This window comes from Procambarus clarkii, chromosome 5, assembly GCF_040958095.1.
Source record: "Procambarus clarkii isolate CNS0578487 chromosome 5, FALCON_Pclarkii_2.0, whole genome shotgun sequence".
NCBI classification, from domain to species: Eukaryota; Metazoa; Arthropoda; class Malacostraca; order Decapoda; family Cambaridae; genus Procambarus; species Procambarus clarkii.
This window is the reverse complement of record NC_091154.1, coordinates 36,929,138-36,950,170: the sequence shown is the minus strand read 5'-3', so window position 1 is coordinate 36,950,170 and position 21,033 is coordinate 36,929,138. Positions and strand designations below refer to the sequence as shown.

At 51.4% G+C, this 21,033-nt stretch overlaps 1 protein-coding gene across 7 annotated transcripts in view; it reads right to left on the bottom strand.

Moving 5' to 3' along the window:
• The window catches only part of LOC123763092 (caskin-2), a 439,015-nt gene that overhangs the window by 46,836 nt on the left and 371,146 nt on the right, over window positions 1-21,033 (bottom strand). For all 7 annotated transcript variants that reach the window (XM_069301222.1, XM_069301232.1, XM_069301240.1 and 4 more), the window contains one exon: window positions 6,052-6,252. In XM_069301222.1, coding sequence (XP_069157323.1) covers window positions 6,052-6,252 — 201 coding nt within the window. The remainder of the gene's footprint in view (window positions 1-6,051; window positions 6,253-21,033) is intronic.

The following is a 21,033-nucleotide window of genomic DNA, read 5'->3' as shown; positions in this document are numbered from 1 at the left end:
ACCAGGCGTTTGGAACACAAGGTGAAGGTGGCGGCGTCTGCAATACGAGGGGGGGAAGGTGGGGGGGGGTGTCTGCAACACAGGGGTGGAGGTGATTGGGCAGCTGAGGGGCTCGTCCACAAGACATCATTAGTGGATCTTAAAGTCTGGCGCCCACACCAGGCCAAACTGGGCGAGCCCGTCACTGACGGGACGGCTTCCACGGCCGCGCCACCCACACCTGTCCGCCCGCGGTCTCACACTGCCACACCTGTCCACCCGTGCTCTCACACTGCCACACCTGTCCGCCCGCGGTCTCACACTGCCACACCTGTCCGCCCGTGTTGTCACACTGCCACACCTGTCCGCCCGCGCTATCACACTGCCACACCTGTCCGCCCGCGCTCTCACACTACCACACCTGTCCGCCCGTGTTCTGTCACACTGCCACACCTGTCTACCCGCGGTCTCACACTGCCACACCTGTCCACCCGCGTTCTGTCACACTGCCACACCTGTCCACCCGCCCTCTCACACTGCCACACCTGTCCGCCCGCGGTCTCACACCGCCACACCTGTCCGCCCGCGCTCTCACACTGCCACACCTGTCCGCCCGTGATCTGCTACATAGAGAATGATAAGGGAAGAGAACTATCAGGAGAAAGCGCCAAGCCATTACGACTATATATCACTGGGAAGGGGCCAGGATAAGGATCTGGGATAGGACGTGTGGGGGGGGGGGGGTGAGAAGAAGAAGGAATGGTGCCCAACCACTTGGACGGTCGGGGATTGAACGCCGACCTGCATGAAGCGAGACCGTCGCTCTACCGTCCACCCCCAAGAGATTGGACACAGAGAATGATAAGAAAGTGCGCGAAAGACTCAACCAAAGGCTTATTTCTCCCCCCCCCCAGACTCTTATTAAATTAATAGTACATAAAAAGCGACTTACTGGCGATCCATCACTACATATCGGTGCTTTCCATCCAAAATTACTATTCAAACCCATCCTCTCACGAGGATGGGTTGGGAGGCTTGTTAAGCTAGTCGAAGGAGGGTTGGTGGGGGGGGGGAGGGGTATCTTTCAGAACCCACAACAAACCAGCTGTTCCAGCAATTCCTGCAGGAACTTGTCCAGTTTCCTATAGAAACTGGACACGTCAACTAGGGTGCAGCCTCTACGCCTCTATGTTGTTGTTGTTAAAGATTCGCTACCTGGAACAAGCAGTTCCAAGTAGCACGGGCTATGGCGATCCCGTGCTACGCCTCTACCTACGCCTGCATAAACCCGCAGGCATCCCCCTGCAAGTCGCGGACGCGCTAACCAACTTGGCAGACATGGTCTACGACACGCCACACACACACACACACACACACACACACACACACACACACACACACACACACACACACACACACACACACACACACACACACACACACACACACACAGGGGGGGGGGATGTTTCGCTCCCCCAGTCAGTGCACACAGACAGGCAAGACCAAAGAACTGAAGGCCAGCCTCTGCCGGCACAACTGGGCTACAACAATTAAGTAAGCACAGCGCACATGCACACAGAGAGAGAGACAAAGATGGCGGAGAGTTGTGCAACTCTGTGACCCAACTAAGACAGACACTATATTTATCTCTCCCAGGCTACCCCCTCCTGGCCCACGCTCGGCCGCTCTCCACACATATATTACTCTACTGTAGAGTACATTGTACTACTGTATTACTCTACTGTACTACTGTATTACTCTACTGTACTACTGTCTTTACTGAACTACTGTGTTACTCTACTGGGTGTCAAATTGCACACTCCGGCCAACTGCCATGAGATCTACACACACACACACACACACACACACACACACACACACACACACACACACACACACACACACACACACACACACACACACACACACACACACAGCTTCCTGGGTTGGGTGCATATGTTATATATTCACTACGGTTATTACTCACTGTTGTTCTAATTCATAATAAAATTTACATTGTTATTATTATTATTATTATTATTATCTGTACTGTTACTGGTGCTTCAGTCTTGCTGAGGACACTAATTAGAGGTTAATTATATTTCTGGAGAACTACCTTTGTGATGGTTTCGGGGCTTAGCATCCCCCGCGGTCCGGTTCTCATGTGCCTGTTCATTTAAGGGTACTTCCTGGTCTTCTCGCTGATATAACTGTATTAGCCAGGTGCTTCCATTTCAGGTGTCGTAGGTTGAAGTCCCCTCAAGCAGGATGAAGTTTGGGGCTGGATTTGTGAGGTTTTCCAAGCAGTGTTCTATTTTTTCATGAGTTGGTCTTGAAACTACTGAGGATTTGCCTACGGTGACTTATATACAAGGACAATAACTACATTTAAGATCTTTATTTTGATTATCAGCACTTCCACCATATGATTTGTGGTGTTAAGTAGCTCAGTACAGATGAGTGTGCCTTTGATGTACAGGCTGACCCCACCCTGAAGCCGGTGTTTCCTGTCACATCTGAACAGATTGTAGATTGACGGGGGAGAGTGGTGGTGGCGGGAGACCACAGACTGGGGAGTGCTGACGGGCAGACACCACATCCCAACAACAGATACAATCTTGTGACCAAGACACACACACACACACACACACACACACACACACACACACACACACACACACACACACACACACACACACCAGGCTACCTAGGGGGGCCTGGTAGCATGGTGGATAGCGCGCAGGTCTCATAATTCTGTGGCGCGGGTTCGATTCCCGCACCAGGCAGAAACAAATGGGCAAAGTTTCGTTCACCCTGAATGCCCCTGTTACCTAGCAATAAATAGGTACCTGGGAATTAGTCAGCTGTCACAGGCTGCTTCCTGAGGTGTGCGTGTGGCGTGGAGAAAAAAAAAAGAAGTAGTAGTAGAAACAGTTGATTGACAGTTGAGAGGCGGGCCGAAAGAGCAGAGCTTAACCCCCGCATGCACAACTAGGTGACTACACACCTCTAGTACCCACACCAGCACACCACCCACACCTACGCCACCCACACCAGCACACCACCCACACCTACACCACCCACACCTACACCACCCACACCTACACCACCCACACCTACACCACCCACACCTACGCTAACAGGCGGAGGGTCTCACCTAGACAGTCTCTCATTCTAACTAGTTGTATTTGTAGTGCGGACAAGAGACCTTACGACACAGCTGGGGTGCGTGGCTGGCTTACGACACAGCTGGGGTGCGTGGCTGGCTTACGACACAGCTGGGGTGCGTGGCTGGCTTACGACACAGCTGGGGTGCGTGGCTGGCTTACGACACAGCTGGGGTGCGTGGCTGGCTTACGACACAGCTGGGGTGCGTGGCTGGCTTACGACACAGCTGGGGTGCGTGGCTGGCTTACGACACAGCTGGGGTGCGTGGCTGGCTTACGACACAGCTGGGGTGCGTGGCTGGCTTACGACACAGCTGGGGTGCGTGGCTGCCTTACGACACAGCTGGGGTGCGTGGCTGGCTTACGACACAGCTGGGGTGCGTGGCTGGCTTACGACACAGCTGGGGTGCGTGGCTGGCTTACGACACAGCTGGGGTGCGTGGCTGCCTTACGACACAGCTGGGGTGCGTGGCTGGCTTACGACACAGCTGGGGTGCGTGGCTGGCTTACGACACAGCTGGGGTGCGTGGCTGGCTTACGACACAGCTGGGGTGCGTGGCTGCCTTACGACACAGCTGGGGTGCGTGGCTGCCTTACGACACAGCTGGGGTGCGTGGCTGGCTTACGACACAGCTGGGGTGCGTGGCTGGCTTACGACACAGCTGGGGTGCGTGGCTGCCTTACGACACAGCTGGGGTGCGTGGCTGCCTTACGACACAGCTGGGGTGCGTGGCTGCCTTACGACACAGCTGGGGTGCGTGGCTGCCTTACGACACAGCTGGGGTGGGATGAGGTAAGCACCACATATAGGGAAGAACACGTGAACTTCAAGGAAGAAGATCATTTGGGAAGAAGAACATGGCGAGAACAAGCGGGAACCGAAATATCGGAGTTTTCACGATGGACACTACCAGTACTAACCTCCTTACCTTACCTTACCTTGAGGTTACCTTGAGGTGCTTCCGGGGCTTAGTGTCCCCGCGGCCCGGTCGTCGACCAGGCCTCCTGGTTGCTGCCTCCTCCCCCACAACCTCTCCCCCCACAGTCACTCCCCTCACTACAACCTCTCTCCTCCCTCAGTCTGCCTACCTACCTATCTACCTACCTTGTGGAGGTTCCGAGAATAAAAGGCCCCGGCCCCGCTCCTGTGCCAGGTAAGTTACGGGCTCACCATAGCCCGTGCTACTTGCCCCGCTCCTGTGCCAGGTAAGTTACGGGCTCACCATAGCCCGTGCTACTTGCCCCGCTCCTGTGCCAGGTAAGTTACGGGCTCACCATAGCCCGTGCTACTTGCCCCGCTCCTGTGCCAGGTAAGTTACGGGCTCACCATAGCCCGTGCTACTTGCCCCGCTCCTGTGCCAGGTAAGTTACGGGCTCACCATAGCCCGTGCTACTTGCCCCGCTCCTGTGCCAGGTAAGTTACGGGCTCACCATAGCCCGTGCTACTTGCCCCGCTCCTGTGCCAGGTAAGTTACGGGCTCACCATAGCCCGTGCTACTTGCCCCGCTCCTGTGCCAGGTAAGTTACGGGCTCACCATAGCCCGTGCTACTTGGAACTTGACCAGAGTAGCTGAATCTATAACAACAACAACAACGGTCTCCGACCAGATCTCCCGGTTGGTCGCCTGGTCAACTCAGGCTGCTGGACGCGGCTGTTTGCAGCCTGACGTGTGAATCACAGCCTGGTTGATCAGGTATCCTTTGGAGGGGTTTATCGAGTTCTCTCTTGAACACCGTGAGGGACCGGCTAGTCTTCCTCATAACCTCATCCCTAACCCCACAACCTCTCTCTCCCCCAATTTTAAAAGTGACGTAAGATATCAATCATCTTAACAGGTGAGGTAACCTGCGCTTAATTGAGAAATAACACCCCACCCCCCACCCCTCCCTACCCCACGACTGGCTAGACAATTCTCCGTGTAAAGCGGTGACCAGTGATTGGCTGAGGACAGGGGGGGGGGGAGGGTGAACCGCACAGTGAGGAAAAGTCTTCAAGTATGGCGACCGGTTAGCGAAGGTGGGGGGGGGGGCACAATCTTAGACGGTGGAGCCCCACCATGGGCTGACAGGGGCGAGGACAGGAGGGGGAGGGGGAAGCGGACATAAATTTTGTCTGCCAACCTCTTGGGAAATGTATTCAATCATTGGGGGGAGGGATTTCTGGCCAGTAATTCCCAGATGAAATACTGACCAGAAATCTCTCCCTCTATAATTTAATACAAAAAAAATTGCATTAAATTGCAGTTTTATTGTAATTTCTTAATTGCATATATAAAGTAAATTGAGAGTAATTAATACAGGTGATGAAACACAACGTCGAAGGCCTCTGGAAATGTAACTTCACCAGGGGTGTTGACCGGGACAGCAACGTGGCGCCTAAGGACGGTACAACGGTACTCTCCTCAGTCCCTGAAATTGTATTTTCCACCAGATATTTCATGCTCCAGTGTCATTATCACTCTCCCGGGATAATTAGGCACTGTAAATGTGTGTAAACTAACCTAACTGTAAGTGTACACAACACATATGGTACAAACGTGTTTTTTTTTGTGTTTTTTACAAAAACACAAAACACCAGCATGGAGGGTATCCCCAGGGTGCCCCTGGTACCCCCAGGTGCCCCCAGGTACTCCCAGGTACCCCCAGATACTCACAGGTGCCCCCAGGTACCCCCAGGTGCCCCCAGGTACCCCCAGATACTCACAGGTGCCCCCAGGTACTCCCAGGTACCCCCAGGTGCCCCCAGGTGCCCCCAGGTACTCCCATGTACCCCCAGGTACCCCCAGGTGCCCCCAGGTACCCCCAGGTGCCCTCAGGTGCTCCCAGGTGCCCCCAGGTACCCCCAGGTACCCCCAGGTGCTCCCAGGTACCCCCAAGTACCCCCCAGGTTCCCCCAGGTACGTACCTCTGGCGGGGCTGCGAGGCGAGGCTGGTGGGTTCTCGTCGCTGACGGAGGAGGAGTAGGAGGAGCGCTGGTCGCCGGCGCTATACACGCCGGAGCTGAAGGAAGAGCCGGAGTGCCTGTGGGTGACCCCGGAGTCTGGCACTGTGGGCGGCGACACCTTCACCGCCGCCGCGGGCTTCCCACGCCCACTCATCCCGCCCACTGCAAACAAAATGAAGACGTTGATTAATTGCTGCTTTGTTGCAGTAAAGGACATATTGTTTACTCTTTGCTTAATTACGAGGGCCAGGAGTCACCAAGTATCGACGCATCCACGAAACCTGTACATCTTCCCTGAAACAAACGGTTTACGAGCTCCGGAGCACTACGAGGTTGTATCTTATAATAACCTTGTGGTTGTAACGTTTCCAAGCTCGGAAACTATTTAATACATGTCACAACAGGGCTGCCATGGTCAAGAAATGATGTAAAGGTTTCGCGAGTGGTTGCGTAAGAGCTTAATGAACACTGGGCCAGGAGCACCGCAAACAAGAGATGGTGTTTATTGTTTATGCCCGAGGGGGGGCCGCGAGCACGCTGCACATACACAGCTTTATTTGTACTTGTGAGATAGAGTATTGCCAGAGGTTGTATGTTTACCGTTGTGCACTTGGGGGCGCTGTGAGCAGCCAGAAGCGTATCACCTTCCCTCCTCAGCATACCCTTAGATGACTTGCTAATTTCCCCCCTCCCCACTCAATTACTTGAGCTGGACGGTAGAGCGACGGTCTCGCTTCATGCAGGTAGGCGGCGTTCAAGTCCCGATCGTCCAGAAGTGGTTGGGCACCATTCCTTCCTTCCCCCGTCCTATCCCCAAATCCTTATCCTGACTCCTTCCCAGTGCTATATAGCCGTAATGGCTTGGCGCTTTCCCCTGAAAACTCTCCCCCCCTCCCCCCCCATTATGATTGACAAGAGGGAACCCGGTGGGTATTAATGAGCAGCGTCGCTTCGACGCTGAATCAACGACGCTAATTCAACGTTTGAATCAACGTTGATGTTGATTCAGCGCCCGTTCCTGGATATTGTACCCACTGGGTAGTGAAATGTGCGTCACACTCTTTGTAGTTCCCCCCCACAACAGCACTCTGCAACTCTACTGATTGATTGAGTGATAAAGATTAAGCCACTCACAAGAGGTGGCACGGGCATGAATAGCCCATAAACACCACTAGTCTTCACCCAGGCTATTTTACACTTCCCCCTCACCCTCTTCCAAGCCCTCCTGCCAGAAATTATTTACGTGAAGATCTATGACCAATCGCTAGAGTATTTCCTTAATGTAAATTAAGAATTATTTCTCTCCGGCGTCACGGGAAGGTTGAGGGAGTTTAGATGTCCCCAAGAGCAGCACTATACAACTTGAGGGACTTTAGGCAAAGGGCTTCTCATCCTGAACAAATCCACAAGGGCCGTGACGAGGATTCGAACCTACCTACGTCCGAGAGCATCCCAGACGCTGCCTTAATCGACTCAGCTACGACATGGTAAAAAGAATTGCAAATCTAAATGAATATTTGTTCATTTGATACATCAAATGGGAGCCGGTCGGCCGAGCGGACAGCACGCTGGACTTGTGATCCTGTGGTCCTGGGTTCGATCCCAGGCGCCGGCGAGAAACAATGGGCAGAGTTTCTTTCACCCTATGCCCCTGTTACCTAGCAGTAAAATAGGTACCTGGGTGTTAGTCAGCTGTCACGGGCTGCTTCCTGGGGGTGGAGGCCTGGTCGAAGACCGGGCCGCAGGGACACTAAAAGCCCCGAAATCATCTCAAGATAACCTCAAGATACATCACGTTGTTGTGATTCGTGTGTGGCTTCTCATCCTGCTTTGTTGCCTTTCACTCTTTGGGTCCGGGCGATGTATTACGAAGTTCAAGATCCATCACTTTTGCAGTTTATTATTTTTGTTCCATTTACATTAGATGTGTCGCATTGAGGTACGCCATGGGCATATTTTTTAAAGGCCTTTGCAAAGTCTGTGTACATTAAATAAATTGCCACTCCAGACCGACAACCAGAGCGCAACTCCATAGTCTCCTGAGACTGATGGATGCCTACTTTTACTTTGCTTATCTTGCAGTACACCCCAAGACCATCTTCAGGCGGTCCAGTACACCCCAAGACCACCTTCAGGCGGTCCAGTACACCCCAAGACCATCTTCAGGCGGTCCAGTACACCCCAAGACCATCTTCAGGCGGTCCAGTACACCCCAAGACCATCTTCAGGCGGTCCAGTACACCCCAAGACCATCTTCAGGCGGTCCAGTACACCCCAAGACCATCTTCAGGCGGTCCAGTACACCCCAAGACCATCTTCAGGCGGTCCAGTACACCCCAAGACCATCTTCAGGCGGTCCAGTACACCCCAAGACCATCTTCAGGCGGTCCAGTACACCCCAAGACCATCTTCAGGCGGTCCAGTACACCCCAAGACCATCTTCAGGCGGTCCAGTACACCCCAAGACCACCTTGAGGCGGTCTAGTACACCCCAAGATCACCTTGAGGCGGTCCAGTACACCCCAAGATCACCTTGAGGCGGTCTAGTACACCCCAAGATCACCTTGAGGCGGTCCAGTACACCCCAAGACCATCTTCAGGCGGTCCAGTACACTCCAAGACCATCTTCAGGCGGTCCAGTACACTCCAAGACCATCTTCAGGCGGTCCAGTACACCTCAAGACCACCTTCAGGCGGTCCAGTACACCCCAAGACCATCTTCAGGCGGTCCAGTACACCCCAAGACCACCTTGAGGCGGTCCAGTACACTCCAAGACCATCTTCAGGCGGTCCAGTACACCTCAAGACCACCTTCAGGCGGTCCAGTACACCCCAAGACCATCTTCAGGCGGTCCAGTACACCCCAAGACCATCTTCAGGCGGTCCAGTACACCCCAAGACCATCTTCAGGCGGTCCAGTACACCCCAAGACCATCTTCAGGCGGTCCAGTACACCCCAAGACCATCTTCAGGCGGTCCAGTACACCCCAAGACCATCTTCAGGCGGTCCAGTACACCCCAAGACCATCTTCAGGCGGTCCAGTACACCCCAAGACCATCTTCAGGCGGTCCAGTACACCCCAAGACCATCTTCAGGCGGTCCAGTACACCCCAAGACCATCTTCAGGCGGTCCAGTACACCCCAAGACCACCTTGAGGCGGTCTAGTACACCCCAAGATCACCTTGAGGCGGTCCAGTACACCCCAAGATCACCTTGAGGCGGTCTAGTACACCCCAAGATCACCTTGAGGCGGTCCAGTACACCCCAAGACCATCTTCAGGCGGTCCAGTACACTCCAAGACCATCTTCAGGCGGTCCAGTACACTCCAAGACCATCTTCAGGCGGTCCAGTACACCTCAAGACCACCTTCAGGCGGTCCAGTACACCCCAAGACCATCTTCAGGCGGTCCAGTACACCCCAAGACCACCTTGAGGCGGTCCAGTACACTCCAAGACCATCTTCAGGCGGTCCAGTACACCTCAAGACCACCTTCAGGCGGTCCAGTACACCCCAAGACCATCTTCAGGCGGTCCAGTACACCCCAAGACCACCTTGAGGCGGTCCAGTACACTCCAAGACCATCTTCAGGCGGTCCAGTACACCTCAAGACCACCTTCAGGCGGTCCAGTACACCCCAAGACCATCTTCAGGCGGTCCAGAACACCCCAAGACCATCTTCAGGCGGTCCAGTACACCCCAAGACCATCTTCAGGCGGTCCAGTACACCTCAAGACCACCTTCAGGCGGTCCAGTACACCCCAAGACCATCTTCAGGCGGTCCAGTACACCCCAAGACCATCTTCAGGCGGTCCAGTACACCCCAAGACCATCTTCAGGCGGTCCAGTACACCCCAAGACCACCTTGAGGCGGTCCAGTACACCCCAAGACCACCTTGAGGCGGTCCAATACACCCCCCAAGACCATCCCGAAGAGATCAAGCAATTGCTAACAGTAGGATGATAAAATCTGATTTGTTGCAAAAGATTTTAACCTTGACAAATATTATAAAATTATAATTTGATTTTATAAATTTTGACCCGAACGGTGAGTTTACAGGGCGAGTTTACAGGGCAGCGTCACGAATCCTGCGAGTGAAGCCCACAGCATGCGTATCACCCCCCCCCCCCTCCCCCCCGTAATGAGAGGAGAAACCCCGCTGGAAGTGTTCAGGCTGCGACTGAACACACACACACACCGCCACAACCTGAACAAATTGTACATCACCCCCCTCCCCCCTCCCCTTCCTACAATGGGTTGTTCATCCCCGTCAACTGTACCCAGAGGTGCGGTCATGTTTCATATTCATGTGTCAATCTCCTTTTTTTCGGGGGGTGGGGGGGGGGGGGGTTGGCGATGCTTTGCCGCCACCTTTGTAAAGACGGTCTAATTCCGCGGTAAACATGGACAAAACAAAAACACAAAAATCTATTTCGTCTACCACAGGAACTCGACGTTTTTGGGGGACCGGATTTATTTTGAGGGAGACCGGATCTATTTTGGGGGGACCGGATCTATTTTGAGGGGGACCGGATCTATTTTGAGGGGGACCGGATCTATTTTGAGGGACCGGATCTATTTTGAGGGAGACCGGATCTATTTTGGGGGGACCGGATCTATTTTGAGGGGGACCGGATCTATTTTGAGGGGGACCGGATCTATTTTGAGGAACCGGATCTATTTTGAGGGGGACCGGATCTATTTTGAGGGCGACCGGATCTATTTTGAGGAACCGGATCTATTTTGAGGGGGACCGGATCTATTTTGAGGGGGACCGGATCTATTTTGAGGAACCGGATCTATTTTGAGGGAGACCGGATCTATTTTGAGGGGGACCGGATCTATTTTGAGGAACCGGATCTATTTTGAGGGAGACCGGATCTATTTTGAGGGGGACCGGATCTATTTTGAGGGGGACCGGATCTATTTTGAGGGGGACCGGATCTATTTTGAAGGGGACCGGCTCGGCCAATTTTGGGAACAGGATTTATTTTGGGGGGGAACTAATCCATTTTCTAATTGTGGCCAGACCCCCCAGGAGGCGACCCCGGGGGGGGGGGACCCGGTGTGTGGCGTAGACAAAGCGGCAGACAGCGTAAACAAGCACTAGTTTCACCGGGGAATAATTACTGGTCGCTTAACAAGAGACCAACATAAGAACCATGCTACAGTAATTGGATCAGGGGTCCAGATGGTTAACTTAGCCTTGGGATGAGGAAGGGGGGAGAGGGGGGGGGGTAACTGGAGAGTGTGTGGGCGACTGGAGGAGGGGGGGGGAGGGATTAAGTTAGTTAGGGGAGGAAGAGGGGGTTTGAGAAGCGGGTCCCAAGAACTAAAGATCAGTCCCCCCCGAAAATACAGGTAGCTTAATCCTAGGCGAGATTATACGGTCGTGTACACAGCATGTACACGTACACAAAGGGTCGTGTATAGCCTCTCCTGGTCTCCGCCGACAGCATCACCACCACTACACCACCACCATAATCACCACATCACCACTACACCATGACGGTGGTGTAGTGGTGGTGGTGGTTCACTACCACCCACTGGCTGGGCTATACATAAACAATCACCATTGCCTAACTAAGAGAAGAAATGTAGACATTTACATACCACAGAGTCTATCAGACATTAAGAAAGTAATTAGACACAGAGCAATGCAAAAAATGTACAGTGACCACAACACAGCAGTTGCAACATCAGGATCTGCGGGTTGGTACAAGAATTCAACCAACTACGAACCACTTAGTTTGATGAAAGGGAGCAGTAGAACAGCAGAAGTACACTTACATCGCATCAGGCTTGGATACCTGATGGATGGGAAATAGGCTTACAGGTTCCGGAAGATGAGAGGAAATGTCAGCACTGTGGAGAAATGCCCGACAGACCACTGGAACATTATCTAACACAGTGCACAGTTACAACCACAACAGACCACTGGAACATTATCTAACACAGTGCACAGTTACAACCACAACAGACCACTGGAACATTATCTAACACAGTGCACAGTTACAGCCCCAACAGACCACTGCAACATTATCTAACACAGTGCACAGTTACAACCACAACAGGCCACTGGAACATTATCTAACACAGTGCACAGTTACAACCACAACAGACCACTGGAACATTATCTAACACAGTGCACAGTTACAGCCCCAACAGACCACTGCAACATTATCTAACACAGTGCACAGTTACAAACCCATTAAGATTTCAACTTAGATTCAACAGAGCAGAAGAAGTTGTTAAACACATTTGGCAAAATCTTACTGAAGCGACCATACGAGTCATAAATACTCACACCCCGCCCAAGTAACACAGAAACAAGCAACACTTAGTGGGCCAGCCAGAGGCTTAGGGCCCGCCCAGTGGGCCAGCCAGAGGCTTAGGGCCCGCCCAGTGGGCCAGCCAGAGGCTTAGGGCCCGCCCAGTGGGCCAGCCAGAGGCTTAGGGCCCGCGCTGGAATATCCCTGCAAAAAAAAAAATGCCTACACACCACTTGAGGTGAACAAATTTTCATTAATTTTGCTAGTGGCGGGAACATTCCCAGAGGTCCGTCACGCCTGTGCATACAACCACAGTTAGATACACAAGCTTTATAACACTTGCACAGGCACGCGTGTGCGTGCGTGCGTGCGTGCGTGCGTGTGCGTGCGTGCGTGCGTGTGCGTGAGTGCGTGCGTGCGTGCGTGTGTGTGTGTGCGTGCGTGTGTGTGTGTATATTGTATACCTATTTGTGACTACAGCGTCGTGCAGTCATAGCCTCTTGGAGCCCGCCTGTACACGAGTGTAAACAGGACTAGTAGCCTCGTCAGGCCGCCCCCTTCTCACGCTCTGGCAATCGTCAAATATGAAGATGTTTTGGCTGAGCAGAGGCTACGACCACGACAACAACCCCAACATATTAAAAGCCGCAGCCAGTCTTCATAAACGAAGGCCAACCGCTCGTTAAATCCAGCCGCCAAAAGCTTCGTTTATGAATGAAAAAAACTCCCATTGCTCTCGAAATAGTACATCGTATTTTGACGTATAATTCCCCCTCCTCCCCATCCCCCCCATGTGCCAAAAATTAATGTACAATCACAGCGGATCTGTGATTTTCGAATCGTGAGTCCTCGGTCAGGTTAGGTTCGGGTAATTTTGTACATCAATTAAGAACCAGAAACATGAGACAGACCCTGGCCAGGGCATCCAGCATCAGGCCCCCCTCTCTCCCTCTCTCCCTCTCTCCCTCCCTCCTCGTGCTCCCTCACTCCCTCTACACACACACATCCTCCCTCACTCTTATCTCCTCAACTTGTGAACTTGTTCAAGTTCTTTTCTTTCTTCTAGTGCATTTTTAGTCGCGATGGAGTGAATGTCCATCTCGTTTACTCTCTCTCTCTCTCTCTAGCTTCATGTTATCACTTTCCGCCTATATGCCTTAATTTTCGTCCTTACAAGGTTTTCTCTTTGTCTTGCTATCCTTTCCCTGTCACCCCCCCTATCCCGGGTCCAGACGCTCCCCATCCCCCACGCCCCTCAAAGCCCCCGCCAAGTGGGTGATAACAGATGACCCGGTAGCGTCAACACTGCTTCCCCCACCACTAAACACTAGCCTCACCCCCCCCCCCCTTACCTCTCACCAACCACCACTTCTTTTATTAATACATGAGGTACATCTGCATTTGTGCGGCTACCCTAGACTGTACCCTAGACTTTGACACTGTACTCCCAAAAAACAAGTTACATGATGCTAAAAAATCCCCATCACACAGGATTGTTAGTCATACAGAGGCATGTGATAAGTAGTCTACACTGGCAGACTCGGGGTTCGTTATGAGGATATCATGAGCACAAGAGTGAATAAGGCAGCAGTGATACTAAAAGTCCCCATCTCGCAGGATGGTTAGTCATACAGGGCCATATGTTCAGTAGCCTGCACTGGCAAATTTTGGGTGCAATATGAAGATATCTTCAAAAACACGAGTGAATAAAGTAATTGCAAAGCTCCAGGTACCTCATGCCAACGGGTCTGAATGGTCTAATAACTGGGCACTCGGTGATGTAGTGTGGGAGATCATGCCGCAGTTCCTGCTCACAGAGTTTGCACCTGGAGTGCTCAGGATTGGGAGACCCGTCACCTGCAGCCACCTGCCACAGGTTACAGTAACCCAACCTGATCCAGGCAACCACTGTGTCGCACAGTCTGGTGGACGTTTTGTGCTGCCCATAGATATAGGTTTCAGGTCTTAATAAATCATAGACTTTTTCACGAAAAACTAGCCTCACCCTCCCCTCCCCTCCCCCCCATCAACCATCACCAAACACAAACCTCACCCTACACCACAACTATATAACATTATGTTTAACAGTGATAAATTCAAGGATACATCAACCACAACTATATAACATTATGTTAACAGTGATAAATTCAAGGATACATCAACCACAACTATATAACATTATGTTTAACAGTGATAAATTCAAGGATACATCAACCACAACTATATAACATTATGTTAACAGTGATAAATTCATAGAACTCAGGAACGGTAAAATGACCTTAAAACCAAATACAGGGTACAAAACACAATAAAATCTGCCCATAGCAGGAAAGCAGCAAGTAAAGGATCTGGGAATAATGATGCCTGAACACCAGACGTTCAGGAGACATAACCAGGCCAATAAGAGTGCCAGCTACGAAAAATGATAGGATGGATTACGAGAACCTTCAAATCCCTTGAGCTGTCCCACCTTGAGTACTGCTCGGTACTCAGTTCTCCCTGTCAATGTGGGAGAGATTTATCTGAAACAGCAGGAATATAGAGAACATAGACGGCACCCATAGCCACGATAAAGCACCTAAATTACTGGGACCGTCTCAAAGCTCTCTAAATGGCGACGAATGAGAAATCACCTAACATATGCAATATATGAAAAATATTGGATGATCATGTCACAGATTTTCACAGTAAAATAACAACATACATTACATACATAATTATTATTTTGCACGCGAACGATATGATGGGAAATGCAGAACAGAGCAAGAGAAGAGTAGATGTGCCACAGGCACAGTCAGCGAATATTGAATGAACATCAGAGGTCCACGGTTGTTCAATATCCTTCCCAGCAAGTATACCTGGTTGATGGGGTTCTGGGAGTTCTTCTACTCCCCAAGCCCGGCCCGAGACCAGGCTCGACTTGTGAGAGTTTGGTCCACCAGGCTGTTGCTTGGAGCGGCCCGCAGGCCCACATACCCACCACAGCCTGGCTGATCCGGAACTTCTCTTAGAAATTATAAGTGGTATTGCTGAAACAAAATTAGACAGTTTCCTGAAAGAAGTGCCTGACCAACCGGGTTGTAGTGAATATGTAGACCTGCTCCAAGCATAAGCCTGTTGGACCAAGCTGTCACAACAAAAAACTATCCCGATCACTGGTAATGATGAGACAATGGGAAGTGATTAGAAGAGGCGTAAGAGCGCCTTGAAGACGCATCACGAGGATGTAGCGTGTTGAAAGAGGTGTTGATAAGGAAACACGCCATTCCAACTTTAACGCTTCCGTTGCAAGTTTACCTGCAGTGTGTTCTGAGAGTTGTTCTACTCCCCGAGCCCGGCCTGGGGGCCACGCTTGACATTAAATGACTATTATTAATTATGATTATTATGCATCCTATACCCGTCAAGAGACTCAAGGTATGATCTGTGTTGCAGGCTTGTGCAAGGTCGGAGCCGGTCGGCCGAGCGGACAGCACGCTGGGCTTGTGATCTTGCGGTCCCGGGTTCGATCCCAGGCGCCGGCGAGAAACAATGGGCAGAGTTTCTTTCACCCTATGCCCCTGTTACCTAGCAGTAAAATAGGTACCTGGGTGTTAGTCAGCTGTCACGGGCTGCTTCCTGGGGGTGGAGGCCTGGTCGAGGACCGGGCCGCGGGGACACTAAAGCCCCGAAATCATCTCAAGGAGATAAGAAGGTGCAACAACAACAACAACATGGCTTGCGGTTGACACGAAGATGATCAGGCTGTCGTCGTCGTCTAACGTGAAGGTCGTCAAACTATCTCATCCTTCCTGCGGGAAAGTGAAAGCTGAAGCGATATGTAAATGTCCGTACCCGGAGTAGAGGCGTGGGCACTGCTGGACGACATCACCGCTGCCACCACTACTCTCAACGTGGGCACTGCTGGACGACATCACCGCTGCCACCACTGCTCTCAACGGCTCTCACTGTCAGAGTTGGGAATCCACCTAGTTGTATTCACCTAGTTGTGCTTGGGGGGGGAGGGGTTGAGCTCTGCTCTTTCGGCCCGCCTCTCAACTGTCAATCAACCAACTGTTACTAACTAATCCCCCCCCCCCAACCACACATACACACAGGAAGCAGCCCATAACAGCTGTCTAACTCCCAGGTACCTATTTACTGCTAGATAACAGGGGACATCAGGGTGAGAGAAAGTTGAACAGTTTCTCTCACCCTGATGCCCCCTGTTACCTAGCAGTAAATAAAAATAGAAAAGAAAGGAACAGGGTGCTCATTTTTGTTGTTTGCCATCGCCGGGGATCGAACCCGGACCCTAGGATTACGAGTTCAGAGCCCTGTCCACTCAGCTATTGGGCCCCCCGACGTGTGTGCGTGTGCGCGTGTGCGCGTGTGCGCGTGTGCGCGTGTGCGCGTGTGTGCGTGTGTGTGTGTGTGTGTGTGTGTGTGTGTGTGTGTGTGTGTGTGTGTGTGTGTGTGAGAGAGAGAGAGAGAGAGAGAGAGAGAGAGAGAGAGAGAGAGAGAGAGAGAGAGAGAGAGAGAGAGAGAGAGAGAGAGAGAGAGAGAGAGAGAGAGAGAGAGAGAGAGAGAGAGAGGGGAGAGAGAGAGAGAGAGAGAGAGAGAGAGAGAGAGAGAGAGAGAGAGAGAGAGAGAGAGAGAGAGAGAGAGAGAGAGAGAGAGAGAGAGAGAGGAGAGAGAGAGAGAGAGAGAGAGAGAGAGAGAGAGAGAGAGAGAGAGAGAGAGAGAGAGAGAGAGAGAGAGAGAGAGAGAGAGAGAGAGAGGGGAGAGAGAGAGAGAGAGAGAGAGAGAGAGAGAGAGAGAGAGAGAGAGAGAGAGAGAGAGAGAGAGAGAGAGGGGGGGGGAGGGGGGAGGGGGGGGGGAGGGGGGGGGAGGGGGGCAGGGCTGGGGGTCGTCCGTCACCGCCACCACCAGATGTCTGGACATCAGCCGCTCCACTAGGCACGTGCCGCCGCCGCCTTCGTTAACACACATTTACTTTCTCCGTTGTCCACAAGCTTCTAACCCTTTCCAAGATCACATCAACGAAATAAATGGAAGCTCCCTACCACCAGCACGCCTTGAGAAAGCCCTCCCCTCCCTTGCACATAGTCCTAAGATACATGTTGACACCTAGCCGTCCTCTCAACTGGTACGTCACGTTCTCGTCCCCAAATGTACAAATTATAAAGAACTCTGAAAGGCTGTGGCTCACTAATATCCGTCAGAGGTCCACGATTGTTCAATGTCCTCCCAACGAGTATACGAAAAATTGCCGGAACAAAAGTGGGCGTCTTCAAGAAAAAAACTGGACAGTTTTCTGCAAAACGTACCGGTCCAACCGGGCTGTATAGCCGCTAAGCACCAGCCTGTTGGACCAACCTTTCACAAGGCAAGCCCTTCCCCGAGCCGGGATCCCGGGTCTCCTCCACAAGACGCTAGGGAAGGGTCTTTGCACTTCCTACAGCCTCCTACACAAGGGAAGGGAGTCCCTGAACTTCCAGAACCTGACGTCTACGCGTCCTTCAAGCGAGGTGTTGACATTGAACGTGTTTACCTCGTGTCTGTTCCGGTGTTGCGACAGATTGGCCCAAGCCACGAGGGGACTTCTCTTTGTTGTCATCCTACTGGTGTACAGGCAAGGTGTGTACACACTAAGGGGGTCAGGGAATCATGAAGGAATGTGTGGAGTGAAGAGTTGGCGTAGCAATTAGTGGAATGTAGATGGCAGAAAGGGAAATACACGACAAATGGAATATTGCAGGTGTATGTATATATACCCCTTATATATACTTAAATACATATTTAAGAGAAAGGGGGGAACACGTTGGGTAAAGGTCATGGGGAGAAGGGGCAGGAAGGTGTAGGAAATGCCAAGGAAAGGGATGGTCAGCCAGGTGCTTCAAGTGTTTACCCACACACCCACACACATACACACACACACACACACACACACACACACACAGGCTGTGTGCCTGTATGCCAGGCTGGCCAACATACGAACGGCATTCAGAAACTTGTGTAAAGAATCATTCAGAACTTTGTATACCACATATGTCAGGCCAATCCTGGAGTATGCAGCCCCAGCATGGAGTCCATATCTAGTCAAGGATAAGACTAAACTGGAAAAGGTTCAAAGGTTTGCCACCAGACTAGTACCCGAGCTGAGAGGTATGAGCTACGAGGAGAGACTACGGGAATTAAACCTCACTTCGCTGGAAGACAGAAGAGTTAGGGGGGACATGATCACCACATTCAAGATTCTGAAGGGGATTGATAGGGTAGATAAAGACAGTCTATTTAACACAAGGGGAACACGCACAAGGGGACACAGGTGGAAACTGAGTGCCCAAATGAGCCACAGAGATATTAGAAAGAACTTTTTTAGTGTCAGAGTGGTTGACAAATGGAATGCATTAGGAAGTGATGTGGTGGAGGCTGACTCCATACACAGTTTCAAGTGTAGATATGACAGAGCCCGATAGGCTCATGAATCTGTACACCTGTTGATTGACGGTTGAGAGGCGGGGCCAAAGAGCCAGAGCTCAACCCCCGCAAACACAACTAGGTGAGTACAACTAGGTGAGTACACACACACACACACACACACACACACACACACACACACACACACACACACACACACACACACACACACACACACACACACACAGAGTAGTTAACAGATGGAATGCATTAGGCAGTGATGTGGTGGAGGCTGCCTCCGTTCACAGTTTCAAATGTAGATATGATAAAGCCCAGTAGGCTCAGGAATCTGTACACCAGTTGATTGACGGTTGAGAGGCGGGACCAAAGAGCCAGAGCTTACCCCCGCAACAAGCACAACTAGGTGAATACAACTAAGTGAATAAACACACAAAGTTAAACAATTTAAATATACAACTAAGATATGGGAAGAATAAGGGACGGAAGGAAATTGAGTAAACAAAATACTGAGAATACAAATAAAAAGAAAGGAATCCAAACACTAGTTTGGATTCCTCATATTCGGATTCCATTGTGTAGTATATAGAAATTACATAAGTTATGTACTAGACTGTTTTGGGTCCCTGTTTGCTTACGACACAAAGCTGACCTTAAGAAAATACGAATATCACATAACCTCTCTTAAGGATTTCACACAGTTAACTGGTTGATGGGGTTCTGGGAGTTGTTCTACTCCCCAAGCCCGGCCTCACTTGTGAGAGTTTGAACTTCCTTGAGTGGCATAGAGGGAGCTGGTAAGCAGCCCCAGGCTTCTCGACCCTTGGTAACTTTGCGTTCAAGAGGTTACATACATCACATGTTCGACCAACACTAGAATTTGTGCCACCAGCCTGCAGACTCCAACTCAAAAATGACAAATCAAAGATGGGAAAAGTGCGGAGGTTTGCGACAAGACTAGTACCCAAAATTAAGTAGATTACACTAAGCCTACGGCGATAGACTATAATTGAAATTGAAATTGCAATAAGTTTATTGAGGTAAAATACACACAAAGCGATGAGGTAGCTCAAGCTATTCTCACCCCGTTCAGTACATCGTGTTAATACATACATAGACACACATCACAAGCAATAAACGTATTACCGAACATTCTGAGAGATAAACATATACATAGACTATAAGAGATCTAAATTTAACGGAGCTGGAATAGCAGGCGAAATAGAGGGGAACATGATCCAGACATACAATTTCGAAATGGCATAGAGAAAGTATAGGCAAGTGTTTAGGATGAGGAGCAGTGTATCTGGATGGGGGTCTGGGAGTTCTTCTACTCCCCCCAAGCCCGGCTCGGGGACCAGTCTCGACTCGTGTTTACTAGTTGTGTTTTTGCGGGGGTTGAGCTTTGCTCTTTCGGCCCGCCTCTCAACTGTCAATCAACTGTTTACTAACTACTTTTTTTTTTTTTCCACACCACACACACACCCCAGGAAGCAGCCCGTGACAGCTGACAAACTCCCAGGTACCTATTTACTGCTAGGTAACAGGGGCACTTAAGGTGAAAGAAACTTTGCCCATTTGTTTCTGCCTCGTGTGGGAATCGAACCCGCGCCACAGAATTACGAGTTCTGCGCGCTATCCACCAGGCTACGAGGCCCCCCTCGTGTAGATGATGAGATGAGCACTCAGATGAGCTCACACACACTCAGATGAGCCGCAGGGATGTATGGGAACACTGGACCGTAAGACCAGTAAGCAAGTGGGAGCAACGCCAGAATCCCTGAACTTTCAGAGCAGATGTGATGGTGGTGATGACTCTTTGTTAGGGAAGTGCGCCTCACCCTCCCACACGCCTCTCTTCCACTACCACTTTCCCCCGCCAACACGCCCGCCACTGCTAACACCCAACGCTGCTGCAGTTTTGAAATGTGTCTGTGTTTGCTACCTGTGCCTGCGGGATCAAGCTGTTAACGCTTAAACTCGGACCCCCGTCTTTCTGACCGTTGGTTGTCTAGTGTACCGACTTCCTGTTTGTCTGTCTGTCTGTCTGTGTGTGTCTGTGTGTGTGTGTGTGTGTCTGTCTGTCTGTCTGTCTGTTTGTCTGCCTGCCTGCCTGCCTGCCTGCCTGCCTGCCTGCCTGCCTGCCTGCCTGCCTGCCTGGACTGACTGACTGACTGCCTAGCCTGCCTGCCTAGCCTGCCTGCCTAGCCTGCCTGCCTAGCCTGCCTGCCTAGCCTGCCTGCCTGCCT